Here is a 13,452-nt window from a genome sequence, read left to right on the forward strand (position 1 = left end):
GCCCTGGGTTGGATCATTTCTAATTGTGTGTCCTGGAGTAAAGCCTGGTATTTTCTCCTGCAGCCTCAGCTGCTTTTCTGCAGGAATCCTACCCGCTCTCCATAGTGAAACCTGCCTTCAACCAAGCTCGTAGCTGGTGATGGGGACCCACTTTAAAACAAAATAATGTTCTATTATTATTAACTGGATCTGGAAAGTACCATGCAAATATAAGTCTCCACCATGACTACCTTCTGCTCTGATAAATACAGAATCCCAGAGAAGGGAGACTTCGGTGAACTAGAGAGGCCAGCGGGTTCCTGGAGGAGGTGGGTTTGGCTGAGATGGGAAGGATCAGTGGAATTTGGATCACAAGGAGGAAGAAGGAGGTTGTGCAGTGGAAGGAACCGCTGGAGTAAAGCTAAGGCAGTGGGAAAGGTGGGCTGTGTCTCTGGGGCAGGGATAAGACGTGTCCCACTGGACCGGATGCCTCACATAAGGCAGGGGATGCAGGATGGCCGTCTGTGGACCATGTATGACCCACAGATATGTTGTATTTGGCCCACAGAGTTAAACAATTAAAAATTTCTAGAACATTCCATGTTTCCAGTTTCTCTGGAAAAAATGCGAAGACCTTATCAATGCCAGGCCAAAACGGGCTGGACCTGCCATAGCCCCTACTACTCCCCTGACACCAAAGTCATTTTAGGCATTGACATTGCTCAACTGCAGACAGTTCTGTTTGTAACCCCTGGTACAGGGGACCAGTTAGAGGAGAAGGCAGGAAAGACAGGCTGGGGCCAGGGATGTGATGGAAGGCACATCAGCTCTGGGATCAGAAGAGCTAGGGTTCAAGTCCTGGCCCCATCACCTCCTAGCCTGCAACTGTGGGCAGCTTTCTGAATCTCAGCACATTCATGGTTGTTTTCAAAAGACACCCTGTGAGATACACTTGGCGCCGTACCTGACATAGTTGGTGTTCAAAATGGTATTAGCATTGTCTACTGTCAGCCTGAGGAGTTTTTGGTGAACCCCGCAGACCTGGGTTCTGAGCAGGGGCTCATGCAGGAAGAGTACCTTTCATGAACACTCTGACAGTGACATGCAGGGCAGACAGCAGCGGGAAGGAACGGGGGAGAGGGGAGCGGGGGAGTGGTCAGTCAGGGGTGCCAGAGAGGAAGGTTGGCTGTAAAAGTGCTGATGTTGGTGGACCCCGAGCGAGAGTCCGAATGGAGGCCCGTGCATTTTTGCCATTATATTCAAGAGTGATAAATGAAGCCAACACATTGTTAAAGAAAATAAAACATGTTTTTCTACCTGGATGAATATAGCTTTATAACAGCCTGGAAGGCCAGGTTCAAATTTGGAATTTTCCAACTTTTTGTAGCTCCACCATGTGTACGGTCAGGCCACCCAAGATGGCTGTTCTCTTGCTCTCTGAACATCCCCTGCCCAACGAGTGTCTGCTTCACCTACACCCTAATCACGTGACTCATCTTCCTACATACTTGCCTCCGCCCCAGCTAGTGACTGTTCTTATCAAAGGAGCCTTGAGGGGCGTGACCCTCTGCTAGTTTCCCTGGTAACCGATGAGCCCACCTGACATCAATTCCCAACTGGCAATCTCCCCTTCCGCCCCCGCCCCACAGAGAAGACTGCTGCCTTGTCCTGCCCGCCCATCGGACGCACACGGTGGGGTGTCACTCCAGGACCTTGCTTCAGACGTGTAAACTCCCCAATCCATTAAACCACTCATGTCTCTGTTGCTGACTCCAGGCTCTTTCTTCTGTCTTAAAGCTGGGCAAGTGCAGGCCTTGTAGGCCTGCGGGGCGCAGCCCAACATCATGGAACACCATGCAAGGACCAGGACACTCGGGGGGCGCCTCCCTGTCTGGCCTGAGCCCCAGCTTTCCTCCCCAGCCCCAAACTCTTGGAGGCTCCGGCTGGCACATCCAAGCTCTGACCACCCAGGTCCCCAGGAGCCATCTTGGCCATTCTCATGCCTACGGGTGCAGACAGAGTGCACTGTCTGGGGCCGGGGGCAGCAGGGAGGAGGTTTATCCCGTGCGGGCCTGGAAATGGGCACAGTCCGTTTGGGCAGAACACTCCAGGGTCCTGGAGGGCAAGACTTCATGAACGGGGAGCGGGTTCGGGGAGGGAGGGGGACTCCCGGACCTTGCGGAGGCAGGTGCGGGAAGAAGGCCTGAGCAGGAGGGCGCAAGCAGCCCCCAGGGTCCCGGGCGGTCGGCTGTACCTTTGGCCAGGGAGATGTTGCGCAGCGCGATGGAATGCTCCCAGTCCTTGAGGCGCAGGTCCTCGGTGACGCTGTTGAGCACGGCCAGCTCCTGCTTGAGCTGCAGCTCCAGGCTCCGGTGCACGAGGCGCATGCGGCGCGCGTCCTCGCTGGCGTTGCTCACCAACACCTGCAGGTCCCGCAGCCGCGTGCCCTGCAGGGCCACGTCGTAGGACAGGCTGAGGTTGAGGCCGCGCAGGGCGCCGCCCACGTCGGCCAGCTCGTCGCCCAGGGCGCCCACCCGGCGCGCCAGCCCGTCCAGCAGGCCGGCGTGGCGCCGCAGCATCAGCTGGCTGCGGTTGCTCTCCACCTGCAGTTGGTAGAGCTCCAGCTGCGCCGCGTCGCTCTGCTGGGCCGTGCGGTCGCGCAGCAGAGCCACCGCCTGCTCGCTCTGCGTCGCCTGCGCCTGGAGTCCCCACAGCGCCCCCTCCAGCCGCTGCACCGCGCCCGCCAGCGCCAGCAGCGAGTCCGTCTGGTTCTGCAGCGCGTCCTGCGCCTTCCACACCTGCTCGCTCAGCTCGGCCTGCAGCGGAGCCTGCAGCAGCCGCAGCTGCAAGTCCCGGAAGCTCTCGTTCAGCCGGTTCACGTTCCGAGTCAGCGCCTTCAGGTCGTCCGGTGAGCTCCGGGGCCTGGACACTGCGGAGGAGGAGGAGGGGTGGGGTGGGGGAGGGGGAGGTGAGGCGGCTGCGGAGGCCCCCGGGGCCCAAGAGGCAGGCCCGGACAGAGCCCGGCAGGCCGGAGGTGCTCAATAAACGACAGATGAAGGGAAATCAGACGTGGCCATGGCTGAGCGCCTCAATACATCCCCGGCACTGTGCTCAGCCAGTGGTCCCCAAACGTGTCTGCCCATGAGAATCACCTGGCCAGGCATCCTACCTGTCGAAATTGTGATGGGATGGGGCTGGGAGGTGACCCGGGCTTTGGAATTTTAAAAAGAGCCCGAGATAATTCTAAGGTGCGGATGAGTTTGGGAACGGGGGACTCATTATGGATGAGGTTGATCCATAAGACATTGTCTTTTTTTTTTTTTTTTTTGCGGTACGCGGGCCTCTCACTGTTGTGGCCTCTCTCGTTGCGGAGCACAGGCTCCAGACGCGCAGGCTCAACGGCCATGGCTCACGGGCCCAGCCGCTCCGCGGCATGTGGAATCTTCCCGGACCGGGGCACGAACCCGTGTCCCCTGCATCGGCAGGCGGACTCTCAACCACTGCGCCACCAGGGAAGCCCCGACACTGTCTTTTTTATATTTTGGAAATGATCAGACATCAGCGGTTCCACGTGGCTCACCCTACAGTATTGTGTGTCATCCTTTCCATTTTAGGAGGGAGGTACCCTTATTTATCCCCTTTTAGGGCAAGAGCTGTTAAAGTTGCCCCAGGCAGAACAGCAAGTAAGAGGTGGAGCCAGGATTCCAGCCCAGAGGGCTTGCTTGCTCCGGAACCCAGATGCCTCCCTCCAAGTCTGCTAGGGAACTGCCTGAAGGGACCGCGGCAGCAGCAGACTCGGCCAGGCTCTGGGCGACACTGGTAATTCCCACTCCTGAATTCAGGGTCCCGTTCCCTCTGGGTGGGTGGAGATGTTTTTACATCCATACCCTCCCTTCTCTGCCTCTGACTTCTAAATCTCCTATTTCCCTCCTCAGGCAAACAACCCATCTCAGGGATCTCCCACCCTTTCCTCTTGGCGAGGTTTCCTTTTCTTGGTTATAAGAAAAGCTATTTCACAATACGAAGGGGAGGGGTGTGCATCTTAATCATTATAAGCTAGCAGCCGGTGTCTCCTGGAAGCTCATGGACTGCACTCAGGTACACTACAAACCCTGGTGCATCCTGGGATGTCTAGGGATGCTTGTTAGTTTGCTGTGCACTCTCCACAGCTGTCTCCCGCTCTGCTCTGCAAATCAGAGAAATGGAAACTAGTAGTGGGGGGTGGCGGGCAGGGTAGGAGATGGGGGCAAATGAGGCACAGAGGGAGTTGTGCCTTGGGAATCTTGGAATGGAGCGAGCCGGGGAATTTGGTACACAGCTTGTTCAAGCAATGAGAAGATTTGGAAGGGGAAGGTAGTTTGGGAGGGTGCTGGGACTGATGCTTCCGGAAGTGCACAGCATAGATGGTGGCCACTCTGGAGGAGATAAGTCATTTCAGATTAGATTCAGAGGCTCACAGTGCTAGCTGGGCATTGGAACCCCACTTCAAATTCTCCCTCGAGACTTCCCTGGTGGTCCAGTGCTTCCACTGCAGGGGGCAAGGGTTCGATTCCTGGTCGGGGAACTAAGATCCCACATGCTGCGCGGTATGGCCAAAAAAAAAAAAAAAAAAACCGAAAACCAAACAACAACAACAACAAAAAAACAAATTCTCCCTCACTCAGCCCTTTAATCTCCAAGAAAAGCATGTGCCCAGCCTCTGCATATACCCATCTCTCCACCTTCAGTTAGTTCTAACTGTTCAAATGTTCTACATTCCGTCCAGACTTGAAAGTTGCCTCCCTGTAATTTCTATCCACTGATCCTGCCCTCTGAGATCACATAAAGCAAGTGAATTTTTTTTTTCCCACAAGACAGGTCTTCAGCATCTCAAAGACGGTTATCACATCCCTGCTACGTAACAATGTTTCTGGTTTAAATCTGTAGTTCTTTCATCTGCTGTCTCACAACAAGCTTCTAAGCCTCCATGTATCCTGGCTAACCTCTTTTGCACATACTCAGTGTGTCAACATCCCCTTACAGGGTGCGGCTTGATCCAAATTTGATTTTTCCATGATGTGGAAAGACTGGGCAAAGTATGGGAGAAGGATCGTCAACTTCATTCTGGGCATAAGACTCTCTAATACAGCCCAAAGTGGGTCTTTCAGACTTTCATCATAGAATTTAGGTCTATGCAGTCATCTGTAAAAAGTTTCCCCAATTTACAGATAAAAAGACTGAGTCTGGGAGACTATTTGTGATCTGCCTAATGGCATGCTTCTTGACTCCCGGTGCAGTGGTTCCCTCCATTACTCCGCTACTCTGGAAAATTACCTAAAGAGTTGTCAATACAAGTAAAGGTTCTGGGGAAATGAATCCATGAACCAGTCACAGCCCAAGTGACCACAGGAACTGTCTACCTAAGAAATCATTGCAGTCCAGGATTTGATCATGTGTTTGTCCAATATTCGACCCAGATTGCTTGACAAGTATTAGAGAGAGGGCAGCTGGAAAACAGAAAGCCCAGTATTTTAGTGGCAGTCTCTGCTTTTGATGCTCCAAAGTTCAAAGAGATACCGCAGCTTATCAGAAGTAGTAAAACACTGTGAGTTTTGTTAATTCTGGTTTTAAAATTGGGATTGTGAGTGACTAAGAGTAACAGTGCAACTGCTTGATTTAAGACCCCATTAGCTCAGGCCGGCCAGAGGCAATGCCATGAAGGAGGCAATCTCCCTTAAACTCACTCTCTGTCAGCTCCCACCAGCCCACCCCTCCTTCTCTCTTCAGGTGGTCCCCACGCCCAACTGGTGCCCTGTGCCCTTGGAGGCTCCTGGCCTTGCCCATCAGCCCCCTCCTTTCAGAACCTACCAACTTTAAGACCCCTTCTCTCTGTCCAGAAAACTGGACTGAAACCTGCCCGTATGGTAAAGACTGACAATCAGCTACCCCCTCCAGGAGGGTTCATTTGGGTCTTTGATGATTGTTTATTGCACAACCAATATTAACATAAATTGAAATAAAAGAAAAAATTCTTCCACCATCCCACAATCTCCAACAAAGCCCACTGGTTTTCCTTCCATGTCCTTCTTCTAGTTCCATCCATGTGCATACCCAATCTTTACGATTTGATTTCTGGGGTTTTTTAATTGGTGAATGATTATTTTACAAATATTCTCCCATCTGTCATTTATAACTATATTTTTGACGGCTGCCTAAGCGTCTGTCAGGGAGATGTCTTGTAATTTACCCATTCTCAATCATGGAAAAATAAACACAGAAAGGTCCCTCCTTCTTTTGAAATGTTTCCTACCAGTAAATTCCCAGAAGTTGGATTAGTAGAGCCAAAGTTATAGACATTTTTATGACTCTTAAAAATTCCAACCCAATCACAAAAGAAAAAGAAAAAGAATAAAAAACTTCCAGCCAAATCGCATCCCCAAAAGTTATACCTATTTATAGGTATATTATAGATTTTTTAAATGTGCCAGTTTCAGTGACACCTCAGTGTACTCTTACAATTTTCATATTGTTAATTTCACAGCTACAGAACGATACCTTGTTATTTTAGGTTACTATACTTGCATTTAAGAAATGGCTGTTTCAAGGCAATGCATTAGCTCAAAAGAATGTTACAGGCGTTTTAGGTACTCCAGCTAATGAGAACAAAATTATTTTGAGGGGTTAATACTCTTCAGGCATCCAATCGTGCCGTGGAAGCCCAGAGCAGCGTCCCCCTTTTGGGATCACTTACCTACCCCAGAAGTGAATTATCTCCTTCCAGCAGTCACAGTGTGTTCTTAGCTCACGTTACCCCCACCCCCTCTCATCCGCCATTTAATTCCTTCCAGATGTTTGCCGTCCTCAACAGGGAACAATTCTTCCTTGAGTGTGACTCTCTTAATTCATGTTTATGCAAACAGTTCATTTATCTCTCTGCCTGCTGTATTTACTTTGAATGGGCTTTAACTATGCTTCAACTTTCATACTTTCACAAGGGGAAAATAAGTTATAGAGTAACAATAATAACTGGTATTTCCTGAATCCTGTGTGCCAGCCACTCTTCTAAGTGCTTCTCGTGTTAATACACTTAATTCCATAACAAGCCTATGAGATAAGATCCTCATATTCCAAACGAGGAAACTGAGGCACACAGAGCTTGAGTAACTCGCAAGGTCACACACTGGTTGACGGAGGAGACTGACTTTGGGCTCGGGCAGTTTGGGTCCAGAGTTCCCCTTGCGATACTGCCGAAACGGTGGAAGGCACAGGACAAACTTTTTAACAGAGACACACAAATATGGAATAAACCTTGCAGGTAATGAGTTCTCCGTCATAAACCCAGGCGGGAGTCAGACTGCTTGGCAGGAATCATGGATTCTAATTGGGATTTTGATTCAATATTAATTGCTGAATACTAATGAATGTGTTAATATACACTTTATAATAATATATGAGTAATGTATTAATGTCTGTCTCAGGCCATGCCCTGGGCTAGGTGGTTCGCATAGACACGTCTCCTGCAGCCTTCCTACCCACACCCCAGCCCTGAGATGTCTCCCTGTTCCATAGTTGTCTTCTATGTTCATCAAAAAATGATCACATGCTGGTTAAGTCAAGGTGCCCCAGATGTCACTGACCAGAGAGGATGTCTTCCCCCAAAACATCAGGCACACCCACAGTGCCAGCGAGGAAGGGGAAGTATGTGTGAGTTGGGAGGAAGAAAGCTAAGTGTTCTGTTTGCGGTCTGGTCACCTAAACCTTGGGCATTGGTGTTAATAACCCTTTATCTCTGTACAAAATTTCACATCCATTACCTCCCTTAATTTTCACTAGAACTAATCTTGGGAGGTAGGAAGGGCAGGTATTCCTAATCTCATCGAAGGGTGAAAAAAAGAGGCTCAGAGAAGGCAAGAGATGCCAGAAGCATGAAATAAGGATGTGATGGGGTCATCTGTCCCTCAATCCAGTCTTCTGTCCTCCATACCTGCTGCAGGGAAGGTCAGTCCCATACTGAACTCCAAAGTCTACATGGGGAAGCAGGGCAGGAGATGACATTTATTAAGCACCTACTGTATACCAGACTCGGTTCTCGTTTCTTGCTAGAAGTGGCTTCCTTTCCTCTTCCCAGCACACTTGTGAAGTAGGAATTCTGCCTGTGTTCAGATGAGGAAGCGCGAGAAGGTGGCAGAGCATGAAAGGAAGCTCAGGCTGCTAGGACTCTGAAGGCCCTGCTGGCCCCCCCTTACCCCCCAACCCCCTTACACAAAACAGCAGAAGGCATCTGCCTCCCTTTCTACCCAGACCACCTGGGCAGAGGCCCTGCACCGGCCCAAGAAGCAGGAGGGACTTGTTAGAGGCTTGGGGAGGGGGGTGGCACGAAGAAATAGCATCCAAGTTTGATGGAGGCCCTTGGGGAGGTAGATGCTAGAACACTGCCAAGGGCCGTACAATTCTCCTATGGTCCTCCCAAGCCTACGGGCAGACGGTATCACCATTTCACAGATGGAAAATGGAAACTCAAGCGATGAAGTAAGTAACTCAAGGCCATCTGTGAGTAGGAGGTGGACCTGCCTGGCTCTTTCACTGCCCCATGCAGCGGTCCTGCCTTGTCTTCATTTAGGCTGACAGAAGGAAGGCGGGTATCAGAATTCATAGAGCATCACATTAACGGCAGAGATGGGAAAGGATGGGGCTGAAATGAAACTGCAAGGTAAGCACCTCAATTTAAGCACCAAGAAAAAGACAGGGGCTTTCTTTCAGGAGGTCTGCAACACAGGGTTGTATTTCCTGAGATCTGGAGACATGTGACTTTAATAGAAAACTAATTTAAAAGTGGAGCATAATATTCATTCAGAATTGCATAACGAAGAGGTTATCAGTAGACCTTTAGCACTTAAAGTGATGCACATTTTCACTAGGGCCCCCCTGTTTCCAAGAGGTAGGAGGAAACCAGGGCCAGCCTCGTGGTGTGTGACCAGTGCAGTGACACACGGCGCCGCGTGCAGGAGGGCCCCGTGCTTGGGGCTTACTGCTCTGCAGTCACTCTCTTGAAATTTTGCATAATTTTATCTTCGAATGCGTGTTTTGTAAGTGAAAGGCTGAGGCAGGGGAAATGAAGCAGATTGGGGAGGGAGGGTATTAGGGGACATTCATAAGGACCCAAAGAGGAGGGCAGCAGATTGGTACATTTGGGGTGAGCTTATTGCCTTATTTGTTTTTAAGAACCACATGTCCTCGTTCCTAGCTCAGCAGGATGTCCAGGATAAACATTTATAGTCTGGAGACTGGCTTCTCCTTTGTCTGTGGCCTCACCAGCCCCTGCTCACACAGGAGGGAGCCGGGAGCTTGCAGCTGCAGCTCAGAGCATCAGGAGGCCCTTTGAGAAGGAAGCCAGACAGACGCTCCGTCTTTGCACAGGTGGTCTGAGCTTTTTGATGCCCAGTCCATCTGAAGACTCATCAGCCATTGGCTCCCGGGGCCACAGGCTTTGTCCACATAGGTGTGACCTCCTGAGAGCCTACCTGCAGTGGCCTTTGTCAGTTCAGAGGCTGGTAGGGCTCCCTAAGTAAGCAAGCACAGGTGGCCAATTCTCCGTCTTACAGGCAGGATCCAACAAACAGGCATGAAGGATGCAGACTACCTGCCCCCTGGAACGGTGGGTTGGCTGCAGCCCAGATACCCATCCTTTACACATAGACCCTGACTCTGGCCCATGGATGAGCACAGACTGGGAGCTGGAGGATGTATGGAGTGCAGGCTGACTGGAAGCCAGCGGACAGCCATGGATATCCATATTAGGATGGCCTGGTACAACCTCAGAGGAAGAAAAATCCCACCAACATGTTGATTACTTTCCTCAGAGGTGTGGTTGGCTATTCTGCGCTCCTGGCATAAGCATTCCCTTTGGTGGTCCAAGCAGATGGAGTCTCTGATAGTTCACTGTTGATTACTGTGGAAATGGGATCCAAGGCAAATTATAACTCAGAAGGCTCCTCGTGGAGAACATATCCCCAGGATTCCCATTTCAGAAGCTAAAGGATCTGAAATTAATTATTACCAGCAATGTCAGGAAACCCAGCATTTTGATGGGGCGCATACGGCTAATAGGAAAGAGACCAATTCTTTGTGAATTCACAAATGGAATTAGGGACTTGCTATCTAGACAAACATAGTGCCTAGTGCAGAATCTTGCAACCTGGTAGCTGGTCAGTAAATAGCTATCAGATGAATAAGTGAATGATTGAAAATGGAGAGTGGTAGGAGGCACAGAAGTGCCCACATCTCTTCTTAGAAGAGCTTGGAGGACTTCCCTGGTGGTCCAGTGGTTAAGCTTCTACTACAGGGGGCACAGGTTCAATCCCACAGGCCATGCAGTGCACCAAAAAACAAAACAAAAAAAAGCCTGGACCAGTGGAGGAGACGGGGGCAGCTCTTGGGCCCAGCCTCGCTCTCTCTTAGCCCACCTTTTACTCTGGCCAGGGCTACAATGACCAACTTCAGGTGGGTGTAACCCGGCAACACCCTACTTCATCCACACCTCCGATCTCTAGCTGTCTGCCCCCAGGCTTCTGTGACTTCTCACAATGACGGCAACCACCTGGACCTCATCCATGCATGGCCTTGCCACTCAGGGTAATCCTGACCTATGCAGGAAGCAGCTGGCGGATAAACACTCTTCACAGACAGACAAGTCTGCAGCTTTTATTACATAGCCCCTTGCAAGGTCCTGGAAGGACTGAGCTCTAGCCGCCACAGCAGAGACCGGCTCAAGAATACATCCTTCTAATTGTTTTCCCTCCTTTCTGATCCCTCCGGTCCCCAACTCCTGCTTCCCAGGATCACTTTTCACAATAAACTACCAAGCCTGTGTCTCTGGCTCTGATTTCCAAAGAAATTCCAGGCTAAGGCAAGAAGCATCCCTTCCTCCCTAAGCATAAAGAGGCCAGCTGTCTTCCCATCTCCCTTTTTGCAGATTCCCTGTTCACATCCTGATTCCCTGTCGTCCTAAGAGCTCACAAAGAAGTTTGAATTGGGGATATTCATTTGTTTGTTCAGGCATTAAGTCATTCAATACATGTCTGTGAGGTACCAACTCACTATATGGGTTTGGGCAGCAGTAAATACACAGTCTAAAATGTAAGCTTTCCTATCAAGAAATTTATCATTTACTTAGGGAGAAAAGTACACACAAAAGGAACCTGTTTTAAAAGTCTTCTAATGTGTTTCCAAACGCTCTTTGGGAAAAGAAAACCCAAACCCAATATTAAGATTATCTGAAGAAGCTGAATGCAATGAGTGTAATGAGTGAACTTTCTTTAGTGGTCTGGAGTGGCTTCTCATCAGATCCTCTGCCAGCGGTGCAGAGTGAATTGCAAAGAACAGGACCTGGAGAAGGTGTGGAAATGCAGTAGGAAGCTGTGGTCCTGGTGACAGAGGAGGGCCTTGGAGCAGGGCCACGCCTGTCAGGACAGAGAAGAGGGACATAAGAGACACGATAGAGAAGTAACATTGTTAGGACTCAGTGGCCTCTTGGAACTGGAGGTTGAAGAATAGGAAGGCTGTAGTAGTTGAATGATATGGTATCAGCCTGGAGGAATCAAAATGCTATTTTGTGGGGGGCGGGAGGGGGTCCGCTTTTTAAAAAATTGAAGTATAGTTGATTTACAATGTTGTGTTAGTTTCTATATAGTTTCAGAAACTATATAGTCTTTTTCAGATTCTTTTCTGTTATCGTATATTACAGGATATTGAATATAGTTCCCTGCGCTATACAGTAGGTCCTTGTTGTTTATCTGTTTTGTATATAATAGTTTATATCTGCTAATCCCAAACTCCTAATTTATCCTTCCCCCACCACCTCTTCCCTTTGGTAACCATAAGTCTGTTATCTATGTCTGTAAGTCTGTTTCTGTTTCATAAATAAGTTCCTTTGTGTCCTATTTTAGATTCCACCATATGATAAGTCATAGCATATAGTATTTGTCTTCCACTGCCTGACTTACTTCACTTGATATGATAATCTCTAGGTCTATCCATGTTGCTGCAAAATGGCATTATTTCATTCCTTTTGTATGGCTGAGTAATACTCCATTGTATATATGTACCATGTCTTCTATATCCACTCATCTGTCAATGGACATGTAGGTTGTTTCCATGTCTTGGCTATTGTAAATAGAGCTGCTATGAACATTGGGGTGCATGTATCTTTTCGAATTAGTGTTTTTGGTTTTTTTTTTTTAGATACCCAGGAGTAAAATTGCTATTGTTCTATTTTTAGTTTTCTGAGGAACAACCAGACTGTTTTCCACAGTGGCTGCACCAACTTACATTCCCACCAACAGTGTGGGAGGGTTCCCTTTTCTCCACACCCTCTCCAGCATCTGTTATTTGTAGACTTTTTTATGATGGCCATTATGACTGGTGTGAGATGGTACTTCACTGCAGTTTTGATTTGTATTTCTCTAATAATTAGCAACGTTGAGCATCTTTTCATGTGCCTATTGGCCAACTGTATGTCTTCTTTGGAGAAATGTCTGTTTAGGTCTTCTGCCCTTTTTTTTTTTTTTTTTTTTTTGCGGTACACAGGCCTCTCACTGTTGTGGCCTCTCCCGTTGTGGAGCACAAGCTCTGGACGCGCAGGCCCAGCGGCCATGGCTCACGGGCCCAGCCGCTCCGCGGCATGTGGGATCTTCCCGGACCGGGGCACGAACCCGTGTCCCCTGCATCGGCAGGCGGACTCTCAACCACTGTGCCACCAGGGAAGCCCCTGCCCATTTTTTGATTGAGTTGTTTGCTTTTTTGTTATTGAGTTGTATGAGCTATTTGTATATTTTGGAAAGTAAGCCCTTATAGGTCACATCATTTGCAAATATTTTCTCCCACTCCATAGGTTTGTTTTTCTGTTTTGTTTATGGTTTCCTTTGCTGTGCAAAAGCTTATAAGTTTGACTAGGTCCCATTTGTTTATTTTTGCTTTTATTTCTATTCCCTTGGGAGACTGACCTAAGAAAACATTGGTACAATTTATGTCAGAGAATGTTTTGCCTACATTCTTTTCTAGGAGTTTTATGGTGTCATGTCTTATATTTAAGCCGTCAAGCCATTTTGAATCAAATTGCTGTAGATAACCAACAAGATGACAAAATCAAAACTCAACATTATCTTAATTGATGTGAAATCTCAGCTGAAGGTAAGAGGATTACATATAAAAGGGACAAATGTGGTATATTGCATTTACAATCAGACTCTCAAAGCGATCCCTGGATTCAACATTAGTTAGCTCATCCTTGTCAAATTCTTACCAACACCTCAGACCTTCCATGTACCTGTGCTACTTAATCCTCAGAACGACCTGTGAAGTAGGCATTATTTATTTTCGCTGTTTTAAAGTGAGGAGAGCTAAAGCTCAGAGAAATTAAGTAAACTTCAGAGGTCTTATAGCTAAGAAGGGGCAAGCCAGAGTTGGGAGCTGGGTGTTCTGATGCCAACTGCAGAG

General features: G+C 48.7%; 1 protein-coding gene across 1 annotated transcript in view; it reads right to left on the reverse strand.

The window, feature by feature from the left end:
• Positions 1 to 13,452, reverse strand: part of SCARA5 (scavenger receptor class A member 5) — a 117,812-nt gene that overhangs the window by 47,227 nt on the left and 57,133 nt on the right. The window contains exon 4 of the mRNA XM_082655907.1: positions 2,234 to 2,908. Within this exon, the coding sequence (XP_082512033.1) occupies positions 2,234 to 2,908 (675 nt within the window). The remainder of the gene's footprint in view (positions 1 to 2,233; positions 2,909 to 13,452) is intronic.

Source organism: Grampus griseus, assembly GCF_964374135.1.
Source record: "Grampus griseus genome assembly, chromosome: 6".
In the NCBI taxonomy this organism is placed as follows: domain Eukaryota; kingdom Metazoa; phylum Chordata; class Mammalia; order Artiodactyla; family Delphinidae; genus Grampus; species Grampus griseus.